The 17120-nt window shown below is 39.1% G+C and overlaps 1 protein-coding gene across 2 annotated transcripts in view; it reads left to right on the forward strand.

Annotated features, from left to right (window-relative positions):
• Positions 1–7321, forward strand: part of G3BP1 (G3BP stress granule assembly factor 1) — a 35354-nt gene extending 28033 nt beyond the window's left edge. For both annotated transcript variants that reach the window (XM_019965280.2, XM_019965279.2), the window contains exon 12: positions 287–7321. In XM_019965280.2, coding sequence (XP_019820839.1) covers positions 287–493 — 207 coding nt within the window. In that variant the 3' untranslated portion in view covers positions 494–7321. The remainder of the gene's footprint in view (positions 1–286) is intronic.
• The last annotated feature ends 9799 nt before the right edge of the window (positions 7322–17120 follow it).

The following is a 17120-nucleotide window of genomic DNA, read 5'->3' on the forward strand; positions in this document are numbered from 1 at the left end:
CTTTAATAAGAGTTACTTGTACTGCTGTGTACAAGTGGACTTTTAAACTTTTGAACTAACTTGAATACCTGATCACTTTTTCATGTATCTGTTAATGGAAAAATTATGTGTTCTGAGTTTGAGACAAAAAGTGAACTGTGAGAAGGCAGCTGATTTGTAAGCTGCTGATTCTTTTTCTTTTTCTAGCTTTCTTTTATCTTTGAGAGCTAGCTCATAAGCTCTTTTGCTACTCTTTTGAGAGTAGTTCATAAGCACTCTGTAAATCTGTTCACCTTGATTCTTACAGCCCATCATGTTCAGAGGAGAGGTCCGTCTGAACGTGGAAGAAAAGAAGACTCGAGCTGCCCGTGAAGGGGACCGCCGGGATAACCGCCTGCGGGGACCTGGAGGCCCTCGAGGTGGGCTGGGTGGTGGCATGAGAGGCCCACCTCGTGGAGGCATGGTGCAGAAACCAGGATTTGGAGTGGGCAGGAGCATTGCTCCAAGGCAGTGAATTGCTCTTCACCAGTCTTCAGGCAGCAGTACAAACTAGCTCCCACAGAATGATGAATTTCTTCAGCCAACCTTGGTATCTTGGAATATGATCCTAGTCTATCATAAACTGCTTAAGTTTGTACAATTTTACTTTTTGTGTTAATGGTGTGTGCTCCTTCTCTCCCCTGCCCCCCACCTTTTAGTCCGTCACTTCCAATTTTGTGGAATATTTTAGGAAAAATGGATTTTTAAAGAAGAAAAAAAAGACTGAATTTCTTTGCTTTATTTGCATATACAGACTGGATTTTTTTTTTTTTTAACAGTTTCCCCAAAGGAATGTGTCTTGCTTCTTACTGACATTTGGTATGTTTCATTCATTGGACTATTTCTTACTTACTTTCTATGTATTTCAAAAGCCTGTGAGAACTACAGGATTTGATAAACATTTTGAAGACCGGAGAAACCCAAATTGTTTTCCTCTTTGAGAGTCATGACTATCTTCTGGTGTGGAGAAATTGCCATTGGAAAAATTGACAATTTTGATTCTCGTTGATGTGGTTAAAAACTGAATAAAAGGTGTTCGAGTTTTCTTTTAAAACATGATCACAAAACAGTTCTAAAATCTACTGGTTTTGACATTGGAATTTAAGTTGTGAGATAGGTTTAAATGTCTAGAATGCAACTGATAAGCTTTTCTTGAACTGTTTTTTTTTGAAGTAGAGTTTTTTTCATGTTTAATTTGTATTTGTAAAAAAAGAAAAAAGAACAAAAAAAATTTCCAAATCTAAGTAACACAAAACCAGAGCAAAACTGTTGTGCCTTCTATTTATCTTTGATTCCAGTCTTGGCAATTGTTTAAAGAAAATAATAATAAAAAAAAAAAAGACCCCTAGATTTGTTCTATCAGGTTCAGAGTATGTTGGGAATTATGACCCCATTTTTTACTCTGTATGTCTTGTGTTCATTTGTTATGCCTTATTCTGAAATTGAGTTTCAAACTGGAATGCCTTTGAGTACAGATGCTTCTGTAGAGTCCTTTGACCTGAATAGTTCAGCATTTGTATTAAGTTTTATTTCAGTGTCTATTCAGAATCCTAATCATAGCCCGTAAGAAAGAATGTGACATTAATGTTGGACTTTGATGGTGTGCTTGAGTGAGTGCTAGGTTTTTTTTTTTTTTTTCTTTTAATCATAGCCATATGGTAAATTTTCTCTTTTGTTATGGTTCCCTTTCCCTGGTGGGCATGCAGTGGGTATTTCTTGGAAATGGCCAATTTTTATTAAAACGTTTCTGGAAGATCTGGCGATATAGACTAATACTCGTTTTGCATGGTGTGTGTTGAGTGCTGTGTGTGAGATGGGTGAAGGCTTTGTTCACACATTTGTGTAGCAAGCCTTTGTGTGATAACTTGTCACTACCAATTGAAGGGCAATGAGGTTGTCAACTTAAACTTATTTTTTTTTTAACAGTGTTCATCTTTAAGACTATTGTTTGAGGCTAGTATATTAGTAGGAATAGGAATGTTTTGCTGTACTGGGAAACTAGGTTTACTGAAGGGCGTAATGTTAAATGAAGTTTTTGATGTTATCAGTTGGTCCTTAGTACCACAAATATTTGAAAATTGGCAACATCTCCTTCATATATAACAACATAAAAAAACTTACATAACTGAATCCCATAGCTGGTTTTTGGGTCAGTTTAAACAACTAGTTGGTAACCACTTCATTTGGCCCAGAATTAGAAGAAATTCAGCTTGTACTTTTGTAGCTTATATTAAGCTTGTAGTAGAAAAGAAAATTTAGCCTGAGTTATTTTTGAGGAAAAAAATTAAGTTGCAGTAACTATTAGGTGATAAAATATAGATAACCTAGAAATCATTTTTCATAAGTGAATACTAAACCATACATTTCTAAATGTTTTTCCTCCTCAGAGCAGAGCTTTAAGGGCACTAACTAAATACAGTGTTTCTCAACTTGGGGCTATTGTTATATCCTAGAGGACATGCACAAATTTGTGGGGTTTTTTGGTGGGGAGGCGGGTGGAGGGAGATGCATGCCCTGCATCTGGTGTTTGGTGAATGGGGGCCAGTGATGCCAAAATGCTCTTGGAAAATGAAGCAACCCCACTGAGAACACAGGGAGTCCTTACTCCTGTAATTCATGGTGGGTAGAATGGTGGAGTAGGACAACTGGAGTGAAGACTCATTCGTTTGAAATAGAGTCTCAGAAAAATAGCAACTAGAAATCTCTCAGGAATTATAGTAACAACTACTGTAAGTAATTAATCCCAACTTTACTTTATTTGTACCAATTGTGTGTGTATTGTGTTTTAATTTGGAGAGGTAGCAATATACTATATGCTGCTTGTAATTTATTGCAGGGAATTCCTGCATAATTTCCCAAAAGGTTGCTTCAGTAATTTCAAGTTACCATAATTGGGATATTGTGGTGGTTTGACTTGCATTGGACTTTATAAATAGGATTCAGCACCCTGGTTAACACTCTTAAGTATCTAGCTATCACTGATAACATTTACTGCTGATGTAATAAACATGTTACCCTAGGTACACATCTATTCACATATTTCACAGTTAGTGAAAATAAAATAGATGAGGGCAAGATTTTCTGTAGGGAGCATCACCTCATCACATTCAACTTAATTTTTTGTCTGTTGGAATGGCCCAACATGTAATTCTTTTCTCCTGAGCTTAAAACCCTTCACACATGAACATTTTAGCTAAGGTACACTAGTTTGGTTCAGTAGATCTCAGTCTTTTAAGACCTGTTGAAAATAAATAGACCTTTGGCTGTACAAAAATACTTTTGTTTGCTTTATATTGAGGGCCGTTTTGTGTTTTCCTGTGTTCTCAACATTTTGAGTTATTGCTGCGAAGTGGTGAAATGGATAATGCAAGAATAATTGTTTGGTTTTGGATCAGTAGGTTACTACCACCATGTTAGTTGAATTGCACTTTAGTTTTAGGTTAGACAACTAAATTTTTCACAGCTATACCCTGTGAATTAGGTGTTATTCCCCTCCCAAAGTAGTAGGTGAAGAAAGTACATCACGAACCTCCATGTAGTAGGAGCAGATTGGCCTCCAAAACTGATGCTTTTTTTCTAGAACCATAGTGCCTACCTGTATTTACATTTGAATACCATTAAGGGAATAGGGCATGAAATAACTATAGTGTAGAGACTTGAGTCTGCAAAACTTTCAGGTCAAGACTAGCATTACCATTTTCTATTCCCATGAGGGTAAAGTAGTTAAACATTAATTTTGTAGGGCTTCTTTTTATTTGCAGACTGTATTGTAACACATTGCTATTGAATTACTAGATTATTTTCTCATCTGGTTTGGTAATACATTTAGTACAATTTAATCTGGATGTGGAAGACAATATTTTTAGCATCATCCAGGTTAGTTGAGTTGTGTTTTTTGCTTATAACTGCCATCCTCTGATACTTTTCTTCATCCCTCTATTTGAGAAACCTGGTAGAGTTAGTGATTTAGTGGAGAACGTGGCACTTTATAGATACCGTTTGTTAGAATATATGAAAATTTCTTTCTATGAAGTTTAAATTTGTAGTCCATTGTTTCTCTTGTGGCTTATTTTAGGTAAGTTGTTTGCATTTGTCAAATCTACTGATCTATAAAAATAATTTTTATATTAAAGCTTTATTTTTGTGCTACTTAAAAGAATCTCTGTAGGAGCTGTATACAGATTACACAGTTGTTGAACTTGTAGTTGAGCAATTTTGAATCTTGTAAAAGAAGCAACTTCAACATTTATTTGAATATGGAGTTCTAGCTAAGTGCCTAATGTACCACACATTGGCAGTGGACAATTAGGGGTAGTCTTTTGCAAATGTTAGAAACCTTAAAGCATGTGTTAGAAACTTAGCAATACTTTATGTGGGATGGGTTGTAGGTTAAAGTTGCTTGTCATGTTGTACTAGGTCATTAAATGAGGACTTCTGGTTTTAGGGTAGTAATACCTTTTGGAATTTGTGTTTACTGTAATATCAAGGTTCTGGGGACCATAGATGGGCTTGTGAACTTACTAGACTGAATTAAAGATACAGTGGCACATGTGAGATAAAACTTTGATTTTTATTATTTTTAGTGGATATGTATCTAACTCTGAATGATGCTGAAATTAGATTGCTTTGCTCATGCGTTCATGCAGCAGTCTTTAATAATGGCCTGAATGAGTGAAAGGTTGATTAAAGGTGGCCTACAACCCTTAACCAGTTTTACTTTTGATCATGCTTATGTATTGGCTTAGAATCAAAGTTGTTGTCTTTTGATTGCATAACTTTCGAAGTCTCTCCTCTTCAGTTTCCACTCAAACCTGGTAACCCCCAGTGAGAAGAATATAGTATTGGAAATCAGTTCTCTTGTTACTTCCATAAACCATGTGACCTGGTCAGTTACAGAAATCTATGCAGGGTTATTACTTTGAAATGTGTCCAATGTCACAGATTCCTAAGGGACTTGTATCCATTCAGTGTGTCTTTGTGTGTTTTTTTTTTTAAAGTAAGTGATGCTTACCCAAAAATTCACTATTGAAGTACTTTAGCAAGTATTTATTTTTCAGAAACCCACTTGTGGGAAGTTTTCCTGTATTTTTGGTAGTAATTAGAGGGATGATTATATCATTTAATATGGATATAGTTTTAACTATTGCTGTAATTAACCACTTTGGTTACTGATACTCTCCCTAAGTTTTGTTGTCACCTGTTTGGGTTTGGTTTAGATTCTTAAATTTTTTATGAGGAGTGTATGTACAGTGATTTGGCCCTTTTAAATGAACACGTAAGGAATTAGGGAAGAAGGGACTTCATTTAAAGATTCAGTTTACAATTTAAGTAGACTATGTAGAACATACATTGTGTTAAAAATAAATTTGCATAGGTATCTACATTGGTTTTCAAGAAGAGTGGGATAGGGGTGGAATTTAGCTGATGGAATATGAATAATTTATGGTTTATATTAAAAGAAAGTCATAATTTTAAGTGAGAAACTATTTCTATAAAGTGTCCCCCCCCCCCGTACTGATGATTATCACAAGAAACAGGAGGAGACTCCTAGATTTCTTAGAATATCAGTGCTGGAAAGGACTAAGGTGATTTGTATAACCCTTGCAATTTTCAAAAGGTGGATGACTCGGATGACTAGTACAGCACATTCAGGAGTTTCCAGTCCTGCCGTGTGTTTGCTTTAGTAAGCCAAAGCTGTTGAAAGGTAGGATGTGGGGAGGAAAGGGAAGGAGCCACACTGTGTGCTTATCCAGTTGCTTCATTAGCTCAGTTTTCATACCCACGTTTTTTGTTTTCTTCCAACTGTTTTAATGCCCCGTTCCAGGGCCTTTTGTCAATAAGGACATTAACTTGTGTTCCCCTCAGGGATGGGTTTACTACTAGCCGTCAGAAAGCTATTGGGTATCCTAATGTGTTAATAGCTGAAACTCAGCTGTAATTTTCTCTTAAACCCGTCAGCAGTTTGCATTCTGTACATTGTGGTGCTTTCCCCACCTTGTATTGTGACAACTGTAAGCTCCTAAGGGGCAGCAATTTGGTCTTAGCCATATACCCGGTTCAGTGCCTGGCAGCACCATGTTTGAATCAGGGTCCTAATCTGCCTTTCCAGTGGTTTTTCCTATTCTTCACGGAAGGATGTGTATGGTTTGCTGACAAGCTAGGTATTACTGATTCCGTGGCTTCAAGTGCCTTCACTCTCCTGAAGATAGACTTGCATCTGCATTCTCCCTGCCTCCCCTCCCCCGCCACCTCCCATCTCTTACCATCAAAACCTTTTTTCCAAGACCTTGTTCAAGAGCTTTTTTTTCCTCCTTAAGAGAAAAGATGTCTTAAGATGTCTTAGGAGAGGTTAATTCATTACCCTGTGGGGGTTGGTCTGTCCAGAATTTGAAGTAAGGAGCAAATTTATTTTCATCTGCTTTTCTTCCACATTGTCCCTCCTGTTGGAAATTCTATCCCAATCTTCATTTTGAAATGTGTTCCTAGAATATTTAATACCTTTCTCTTAGCTTATAACTTATGCCTTCAACCTAGAACTAGAACATACCATAATCTCCTGGAGGACAAGGACTGGAGGATTAATCCATTCCTCCTGGAGGTACATGAAAATGAAAGCACCCTTAAATGAGGACTCACTCAGTTGAATAATGTATTCCTGTTTTCATGCTTATGAGGGAGGCATGCCTAGGGATTGGCCATAATTCAGTCAATTATAGGCATCACACATTTCATATCAGAGGGGATTAGTGTGAAACTGAGGGGTGGGCAGAAGAGGGAGAAGTCTCTGGTCATTTTGAAGTACTTCCATCCCTGGTCTGGGCAATTACCTGTTTCTTTCTGATTGCGCCCAGTATATCCTGGGCATTTTGTGTTGACGCGCAGGAGCTGTATGTGCCAAGTTTCATTGTACACCATTTCTTCCTGTACACCTACTCCGTTCTCAGTTTGCCATCACCCGTGCTACAAGTCAAAGCCACCCTAGTCACCTGCTTCCTGTCTCCTTACTCCTTACATCCTGTCTCCTGCTAGTTCCTGTCAGTTCTACCTCAGCAGTCTTTCACATCCTTCCTCCTCACTTCCTTTCAGTGGCCTCTCAGCTTTCTTTACCTCTTTCTACTTCCAGTCTACTTTCTACACAATGTTAGATTCATCTTACTGAAACCTAGCTCTGACCATGTATCCCATGTACGTGTTCTGTCTTCCCTGCTAGACTGTAAGCTCCTTATGGGCAGGATCTGTGTTTCAGTCATCTTTGTATCCCATAGCACCTATCAATAAATATATCTTGAATGAACAGCATAAAGCCTTGTCTTAAGTGAAATGATGTTTTCCAGATGATACGTAGGTTTCTCTCGGGTAATTGCAAGATTTCAAAAGTGCTCCTAATATCAAGTTGGTTAAGTAGTAACAACTATGAATTAACCACAGGGAAAATTTCAGAAAACTTTTAATTTTTTTCCGTTGGAATCAGCATGGATGTGTGTATATGGATGGTTCAATAAATATATTTTTATATATACATGTATCACAGAAAGTTTACATTCCATCTTCAAACTGCAGAAATAGATTTTTTTTTACAAGCCAAAAAATAACTGCCATAACATTTATGACTTCATGCAAAAAACAGGGTTGAATAAGGGACAAAGGGGAATTGGTTGTTCAAGGTTAAGAGTCCAGGGAGAAGTAAAAATATACCATAAGGAGGCGATTGCTTAACACGCTGCTTAAGGTGGTAGCCAAACAAATCCTTAACTGCAGCATTAAGGCCATACCAAGTTTATACATATATACAAAGAAATTTCCATATAAAAGACATACTATCACATTTTCTTCCAGGAAAGGATGAGGAGCTTTGTGAGTAATCCTGACCCAGTTTTCCAGGCCCGTTCATTGTTTAAGATGTCCCCAGGCTACTGAGAAATGTCTTCTACTTTGGCTAGTTGTCAGTTACTGCTGTGTGGGCTTGTGATTTTTGCAGTCTCCTACAGGGAACTATGAATTATTTTGAACCTCTTCCATCATGGATGATGAAGCATTTAGCAGCTTAGCTAACACTGCCCAATCCAGCATAATTTTTACATCTCCCAAAAAGTACTGTAATTACAGTCAGAATTGTAATTTGCATTTGTCTTACCTGTAACAGACTCTACAGTCAGTGTTGGCATTGTGACCTAAGAACTACACAGTGCCTTTCTATTCTTTGGAGTTAAAAGAGAACTTTTTGAATAAAGTGTAATGACCAGAGTGTGAGGTTTCAGGTAACAACCCCTAGAGTCACTGAAAGTTAATAACTTTGTTTTTATTGGCGGTGCCACAAGGCATGCAGAAACTCAGTTCCCGACCAGGGATCAAGCCCATGCCACCTGCAATGGAAGCAGAGTCTTGATCACTGGACACCTCCCAGGGAAGGTCCCTTAGTAATAAACTTTTATCTCCACTGTATCACACATGTAAGTTGGCAGTACCTTTTCGGAAAAAAGGAAATGTAAAATTACTTGCAGAAGTATCATACATGGGATTTGCTCTTCTGCCTAAACATCAAGTCAGGCAACTTTTAAGACAAAGGGCAGATCTTTTGTGCAAATATCTACATGAGTTAAATGGGGAAAGCTTGAAGGGCAAGTCCTTTGGAGCTGACTTACAGTGATGCAGAAGGCATTTACTTTGGCAAGGTTGAGGGGAAATCTTGAGATTGGCCCATCTCAGTGAATGAATCTTGTCCCCTCCCACCCCCCCCCAAAAAGAAAGTCTAAGATAAATTATGTAAATAGGGTACAGTGACTGAGCATTTATTTGATAATGTTATCACTCATTTTGGAATGTTGTAGATTAATCTAACTGCTTTTTCATTAATGTTGACTTAGCTATGAATTGGATATCAAGTAGTCCTGTTCATCCCCAGTTGTCTATGGGCCTTAGGGCATTCACAACTTTGGTTGCAAGGTAATTCGTCATGTCCCATGTTCCCTGGGTCAGTCAATTTTGAGAATGAGGTCTCTGGAAATGGCTTGTCCTGGGAGAGGACCAGATAATGTGTGGTTTGGAAGCACTTTAGTATGTCTGAACACTTAGAAAGTGAGCAGTCACTGTACTTTCCAAGTGTACTTCACCCAGAATGACACTAGTTAATTTACATTGCTTGCAGTGATTTGAAACATTCTAGGTAAACTGAGTTTGGACTGATCCAGACAATGAGACAGGGATCCACTTCGACAGCCTTACTTCCAGGCGTAAAATCATTCAGGGTTTTGTCTTAGACTCTTTGTGGTTCATGTTGTACATGTCGAGTCTAATTCCAACAGTGAAGGTGTGTATTGCATCGTTTTTCAAACTTATTTGCAGGCTGCTCAAGTCAGTTGGCGTGTTTGTCTTGAAAGTAGAACTTGGCTATTTAACTTGCTTTGAAAAAAAAAAATTTTTTTTTAAGAACATTGTACTTTTGTTTAATGTGTGCAGAAATCACATTGGGTAGGTATTTTATCTGGGTCCAATATACTAAGTAGCAAAGATGCACACTTTGGGATTTAATTTACTCATCTCATTGTAACTGTTGTTAGTGCTGAAAATATAATGGATCCAATATGGGAAGATCGAACCATCAAAATACGAAATAGTCTGGATTTAAAAACTGCTCTGAAATGCACTGTGGTATGTCCATTTTTTTTTTCTGTCCCTTACGTAGTCTGGCTAAATGACGTGTTGAGCATGGTACACTTTAAATGAGGTAGAAATATATCTAATGTGGGAAAAACTGAGTTTAGCAAAGTGATTATTTGATACGTAAGCACCACTTCTAAAAAAGACTTGGGGCAGTCTTTCATTTACTAGGATAGGTAATACTAACCTTCTCTTTCCCAAAAATATTCTTTCTGAAGAAAGGTAAATCATTCAGAAAGAAACTATTCTTTTTATATACTTCCATAGGCAATGACTTACTAAAACCCAGTTACTTTTGTCTTATTTTATTTTTTCCTGTTCATATTTGACTTTTTCCCCCTCCATACACTTTTTACTTTATAGTCATGATTTCGTGCTTTGAATGGAGAGATGGTCTCTGGGTTGGGAGAATTATTTTAAAGCTGAGAAAAAAAAGGGGTGTGCTAAACTGTACTTGTCTTTTAGGTCATCTCTGTTTAATATTTCAGATCAACAAAATGTAATAATATTAGGAGCACAGTCTCTCCTTTACAAATACCTGCCTTGTACTAAGATTGGCTTGGCATGATATTTGACAAAAGATAAAACTCTAAGAGTAACTTTCTCAGAATCACTGTAGAATAGCGAGCTGAATGTGCCTTTATTGTCTTCTTTCTAGTGCCTACCTATCACAAACTAAATGCTTAATACTTGGCTTGAATTGGTGTCCTTGACGATGTGAATTTCTAGTGGGTACTTACTATATCTGCTGCTAAGATAAAGTTGAGTTTCCTGCAAGAAAGTACCGGTAAGTTTGAATTGGGTTGGAAGTATTAATATCAGCTAATGGTGAGGGGATGGAATGAACTACTTTACAAACCATGAAAGGGATACCCTTTTGGTTTTTTCTACTTTTAAGGTAGTCCTGATGTACTCCAAATCTGTCTTTCCAAACATGCCTACCATTCATTAGACTTCAGCCAAATGGATAATCACAGTGCCTTATATTGTGCCCTTTGTTATTTACCTCCTTATTTTTAGTCATGTTCCTTCTGCCAGAATACTCTTCTCCCATCTGTCAAAATCTCACATGTTTTTTAAGGTTCCTACTTCTCAAATGGCCTGTCAGCCATGAAACGTTCAGTCCATGGCACCCTCCTTTCTCTGTCACATATTTCCCGCATTCCACACTAGTAATTACTTCAGAACTTCTATTATCCCTTCCTGTGTTGTAAGAAAAGAAGCTCTGTTATATTCTGATACCCTGCTTTCATGGTAAACTGCCTTGATGCAGTAGAATAGCTGGTAGATGAAGACAGGCAGGTGTAGGGAGGTTAAAAACAAAGCTGATAGGAAAACTGGAAAGAATATGTAAACTCTAGTCCTGGCTATAACACTTTCTTTTGAAACCTCCCCCTTGAGCTTCCAGCTCAAACCTTGAAGGCCTAAACAGCTTTCTCTAGGCTGAGACATTTTGAAAAATCACCTAAAGGCAAGCACTCAACAGTTGCCTGGAGACCTGCTGAACCTGACTTGTGGTCACTAGGTAGGGTTCATTCAGAGTGCCATTTTTGCTCACCAGCATCCAGACAGAGCTACACAGAATACGGCTCTGGCCCTCAGAGCAGGAGCCAAGATTTGCCTGGCATTGCTGCTTATAGCTCATGGTCCTGTTATGCCAAAGGCCAGACTTGTGGGTGCAACTGTAGAGTCATGGATGAGGCCAAAGGGGACCTCAGAAATGTAAGAAGCCTACTCCCATGAACTGGTCTGACTAGTTTGTACACATCAAGTTACCTAGGTGATTGTTTAGTCAGAAACATAAGGAGACAAGTAGTAGCTTATTAAAAAATTTTGGGAGTGGCAGTGGGTTACGTTCATAGATTATAAAGAGTTGCTCCCTTTTTACCTCCGCAGCTACTTGAAGGAAGTGGTGATCTTGGGTTTAACACTTTGAAAGGTGACTTAAAAAGGAAACTGCTTTCTTGTTAAAAGTCTGAGCCCAGATAGCCATCCTCCAAGAGACCTCTCCTGATTTCTGTCTCATCTGTTACATATCTTTTGGCTTAGTTACTCATATCCATATCACATTTCACTTCATAAATTAAGTTCTGTAATTACTCTTGGTTCCTGTGCCGTGTACTGTTTGTAGTAGGTTCTTGGGTGAGTGTTTAGAGGGACCTAAGTAAGACTTCCAGAAAAGGTCTAGTTCTTGCCCTTGAGTCCAGCCAAATCCAAGCCATTCCAGGTCACAGTGACCCCTCCTACAGGACTACACACAAGGTGTTCTCATTGTTCTCCAAATGCTGTTTATTCCCACTCTGCCCTGTTGTCAACTGATTTTGCTTGCTTCCACAGTTCTATAGCCAGAAAATGGCCCCATATCACTTCCAAATCCTTCATGTACTAAACACTGGATTAGTAGGCTGTCAGTCTTTAAAGGTGGGCTGGTTTGTATTGTTTATTACCAAGAGGGAGGCCAAGGATTATTTTGGTTCTTGATTTACACGATGCTTGATTTCCAGTCTAGTACAAAATGGTATGCCTTGGCATGTAACGTTACAGGAGGTTACATTTATGTATATTGGGATGTACCTAGGCAAAAGGAACCGTGTGTGTTATCAGAAGATAGAACATAATATTTTGAGTTAAACTATTGTATCTTAGATATACTGTTTTTTAATGACAAAGTAAACTACCACATCAATTGCTTGACTTTATACTCAACAATTTGGGAAGATAAGAGGTTTTTACAAGCAGGTGACTAAGGTCACAGTGAAATAATTTGTTGAAGTCAAAAACAGATGAGTGGAAGAGGTAAAAATGTCATGCCTGTTTCAAAACTTGGCTTCCCATTGTCTATAATGATGTCAAACTTGGGCAAGGCTGGGACTTGGGCTAGTAATAGTAACATAATGTTTCTGAGCCTTAGTTTCCTCATCTATAAAAGAAGAAATAGGATGAGGGCCATTGTGGGAATTAAGTTATAGACTGACATACAGTAATCTTAATAGTCTATGTGTGACTGAGCACTATTCACAGAGTTTACTAAATACGGTGCTTCTATTTAGGTAGTACTCAAATGGTGTCTGTGGAAAAAGGGACGCAGTGCTTGTTAAGTGGAATCGGTACTAGAATTTAGGTTTCTTGGAATGTGTACAGCCTCTGAAGTGAGCTCATTCACCAGTGAGAGAATGCTTGGCGCTTGAATTTTCCCTAGGCATGAAATTTCCCAGCATGAATCAGCTGCTCTGGAGGGTGCGTGGGTTTTGGCCCTCTGGGTACCAGCCTCAGTTGTGAAAGAAAGCTTTTTGGTGACCTCTTCTGGCAAACAGGAAGAAGTAAGAAGGAGTTTCAGAGTGGCTGAGATGATGAAAATGCTCTACAGTTTACAACAAGGGGATGGAGTTAACATTATATCATTTTATTGACACAGTGGGTTTGTGATGTGGGTATTATCCCCAGATACAGAAAGAAATTGAGAGTCAGAGGGGTGATGGTCTGGCTCAAGATCACTCACCTACTTGGTTGTCAGCCTTCTAACTCAGAGCTCGTGTCTTTTCCACTGTACTAGGAAAATCATGAGTGGGTTTAGAGAGGAAAGTTGAGAGGAGAAGAGGAAGAGTAAGACCATCACAGAGTCTGGGGAAGTCCTTATTTTTTCTCTGCAACTAAAGGACAACTGTACCTTTAGTGGCCTTAAAAAAAAAAAATCAACAAGCTTTACAGCTAGGAAAACTTCATGCTCAACTAATTCAATACTCCTGTTTTAGAGACAGGGAAACTGAGGGGAAAATAGAACTTTACAGTGACGATACAACTACTATTTCACTATATATGTTTTATCACACATCTATCCATTCTAGAGGTCTTTTAAAATATGCCTAGCTTGAATCTTCTGGGGACAAAGGAGGAAGTGGTTATATGGTGATGGGGAGCTGGGATAGGAAGCAGTTGGTTTCCTAATGGAAGCATTATCATTTAAAAGTCTATTAATTTTTAAAAATTTGGAACCAGAAAAGAGTTCAGTCTGCACTATTCCCATTAATTTTAGGGCCAGATGAAGGGAGTGAAGATTATTTGTCATGTCATCCTGTAAGCATTTTGAAGAGATTCTATTGCTACAAAGCATAAATACATCCCTGGTGGGAAAGGCAGGAGCAGTGTTTTCTGATTATAAGCAGTGTTTGTTGGAGCTACAGAAATGATTTCAGGAACATCATTGCAAGGATGAGGTTTGTTTGGGGGAGGGGAGGGTTTGCAGACAGCTGGCTCTACTGCACCATACTTGCTATAATAGTTCTTCTCTTTATTAGTATAACCTAGCTAGTGGTATGAATTTAGATGAACCTTCCCAATGGTATGAAGCATCTCCCCTCCCCTTTTATTTTCTGCCTTCAACTGCAGCTAGAGAGAGAGGGACAGAGGAAAATTTCTAAGTCTTGCCCATGAAACGATGTGTGGTGACAAGCTAGGGGGAACATGGAGTTGCTGCAGTTATTTCCACAGGGGTATTTCAAAAGTTCAGCTCTGACACATTTCTCGTTGATTCTTCCAGAGTCTCTGGCATAGAGAATTCAAACAACTGCCCTGGGAAGTGGGGTACAGCCTTTACAGGACATACATGCTAAACTACAAGAGCAGAATGTTGTCCTGATGTTGGATGGGATTCGCAGGTGAGAAGTTAGTTTTATCCGTCCTGTGAAATACCTGAGACTTTCATGGCCAGAAAATTAAGATGATAATCTCTTTGAGGACCAATATGCTCCACTTTCTTAATTTCTCCCTACCTGCCCACTGAAGGGCTGGGGTGGGATTCCAAGCCTGACACTGAAATGGGGAAGCGACGGAACCTTTTTAGAACACACAGTATACTCTTGATCAGCCCATCAAAGTATCCAGAATTTGGCTTTGATAAATTTCCTTTAACGCCCTCTGTTTACAGGGGGTGTTTGGGCCAAGAAAGGTGGAGTAGCTAGCTTACCTATATTTCCTTGGTGAACCTGAGGTAGTGCCAGAATGAGGACCCACTTCCCACTGACCTCTGTCCACTTCAGGAAACAGGTGTGTTTACATAGAGCACTGGGTTTCTGGAGTTGCACGAGAACACAGTTGAGTCTGAAGAAAGGCAGGCCTAAACCAAGGCAATGTTGAGCAAGTGGGAAGCAGGGCGACTGACCCATCGTGCTTGGAATCTTGTCACCAGTCAGCATCTTTCACCCCCCAGGTTAGTGACCTGGTTCTGCCCTAAAGCTGGTTAATAGCCTTACGTAGAGTATAATTTTTGTCACTGTGCTCTCTGAAGGGTATATTTTTGGCTTGCCATTCTCTATAGTCTAACTTACTGACTCAGTGTTCCAATGAACATTTCCCAGAGCATTGAATTTTTCAAAATGCAAGAGCTAGAGGAAGAATAGAAATCACAGCCTTAAAGCAAATGAGACAGGAGCTACTAATCCATTCTAGTCCCCACGCGAATACCCCATTCCCCACCCCCTCAGAAATACATCCACATCTTCTGGCAGACTTGGGTTTCAAAAACAAGGTGAACAAACTGATGAAACAGAGGAGGTGGAGGGAGACAGTGGAAGGAGGCAGACGTGGGATGGAGAGAGAAGAGGGAGAAGTAATGGTCTGGATCCTAGCTAAAGCAGCCTTAATGATCCTAAAAATTATTGGGCAATAATTTCTACTTCGGAACTCATCTCATTGTTTCAAAGAATGATGAAGCACCTTAATTATTGCTTTAAAGAACCACACGGCTCCATCAAAACAGCATGAAATAGCACCCACATATGAGCAAACATCTCCTGCCATTGCTGTTTACAGCCTAAGAAATACTTTTTTTTTTTTTTTTAATCATCTACTCACTATCCCTCACTAATGTTCTTTTTTTTTTTTTTTTATTCCTTTATTTCTCATGTGTTCCCCATCCTGGACCCTCCTCCCTCCTCCCTCCCCATACCATCCCTCTGGGTCGTCCCAGTGCACCAGCCCCAAGCATCCAGCATCGTGCATTGAACCTGGACTGGCATCTCGTTTCATACATGACATTTCACATGTTTCAATGCCATTCTCCCAAATCTTAAGGAAGCAACAGGATAATAACTTGGTAGAGGCATCGTCTAGTCTGGGCCCTCAAGATTCTAGATACCTCAAGGATGGGAGAGAGGTTGGTAGCTTGCCCTTGTCCTCCTGGACATCCTGAGATCTTTAACTGGGACAGCCAGAAAGTAGTCATCACTTTCATTCTCTTACCCCATGGACTAGGATGGGAAGGGCAGAATTTTTTTCTTTCTTTTTCTTTTTTTTTTTAATTCCTCATTATTATAGGGATTTCAACCTGTCTACAGAAGTTCCTCCTGTCTATAGGGATTTCATCATACTCTGAGACTGAAGCCTTTGCAACATATGCTTTTCCTTACAGTGTTACAAGTAATTAAGAGCAGCCCAGCTCAATCAAAACAAAGTGTATTCTTTTACTCCTTCCTCTGGTCAGGATAAGCTTCTGGTTCCTAGAGCTGTAGGGAAATAGGAGGGTTCTTCATTCAAATTTCAGGAATTGGTTTCTGAGAGAAGGGTCTTAGTGGAAGAAGAAAAGTTATATTTTAAGAATATCCTGCTTCTAGAATTTTTGGTCTGGTTGGTTTTATTAATCAGGGGGTAGTGATCCACTCATCCTTTCTCAACAGACCTTACCAGCCCCTCAAAGTGCAAGCCTTGCAGTCAATCTGAGAATCATAGCTCACAGAGGAAACCTGATACTTGCCTGGCTCTTCAGAGCTGGCTTGGAGGGCAGCCTTTTAAACGTGTAGAAGGTGCTCATTGAATAAGTCTGGTAGCTTTCACAGTGGTGTTGATTGTCCCTGGGCTGGGCTTCCAGCCAGATGGGGGGGATATCTGGACATCTCAGATCTCCAGCCCAGTCCCAAAGCTGATACAGATTGTACCCGCGGCTCTCCAACTTCAGTTACTGCAGACATGCTGATAACTCAGCTCCCTTCAATTTCAGTGTTGCAGTTAACTAAGAAATCTAATTTTCATGGCTCTTACCAGTGATGGTACTGGCTTAGCTGGGCCACCGATCTCTTCTGCAATCTAATATGAAGCCTCACAAAACACCATCTCATCTCTTTTTAATGATGCTCATAAAAGTGCATACTTCTAATGAAAAGAACTGTCTCCTGTCATATTTATTTTCTCCCTAGTTTGAAAAAATAGCCTATGAAAGATACTGGTGAACTTCCTAGAGGAGTCCCCCTTTTTTTTAAATTTAATGACCGCTTAGAAAAAGAAGTAATTTGGATCAAATTACCTTTTGTTTTTGAAGACAAAATAAAAATAGAGTTAAGTTCAAGGTATCTCTCTAATAGACACATTTTCCTTTCAATTGTGTCTATCCTTGGTCACTCCCTATAGCATTTGTCAAGAATGGACTCTTGAATACTTCAAAGGACCAGAGGATG

Source organism: Bos indicus, chromosome 7 (assembly GCF_029378745.1).
Source record: "Bos indicus isolate NIAB-ARS_2022 breed Sahiwal x Tharparkar chromosome 7, NIAB-ARS_B.indTharparkar_mat_pri_1.0, whole genome shotgun sequence".
In the NCBI taxonomy this organism is placed as follows: Eukaryota; Metazoa; Chordata; class Mammalia; order Artiodactyla; family Bovidae; genus Bos; species Bos indicus.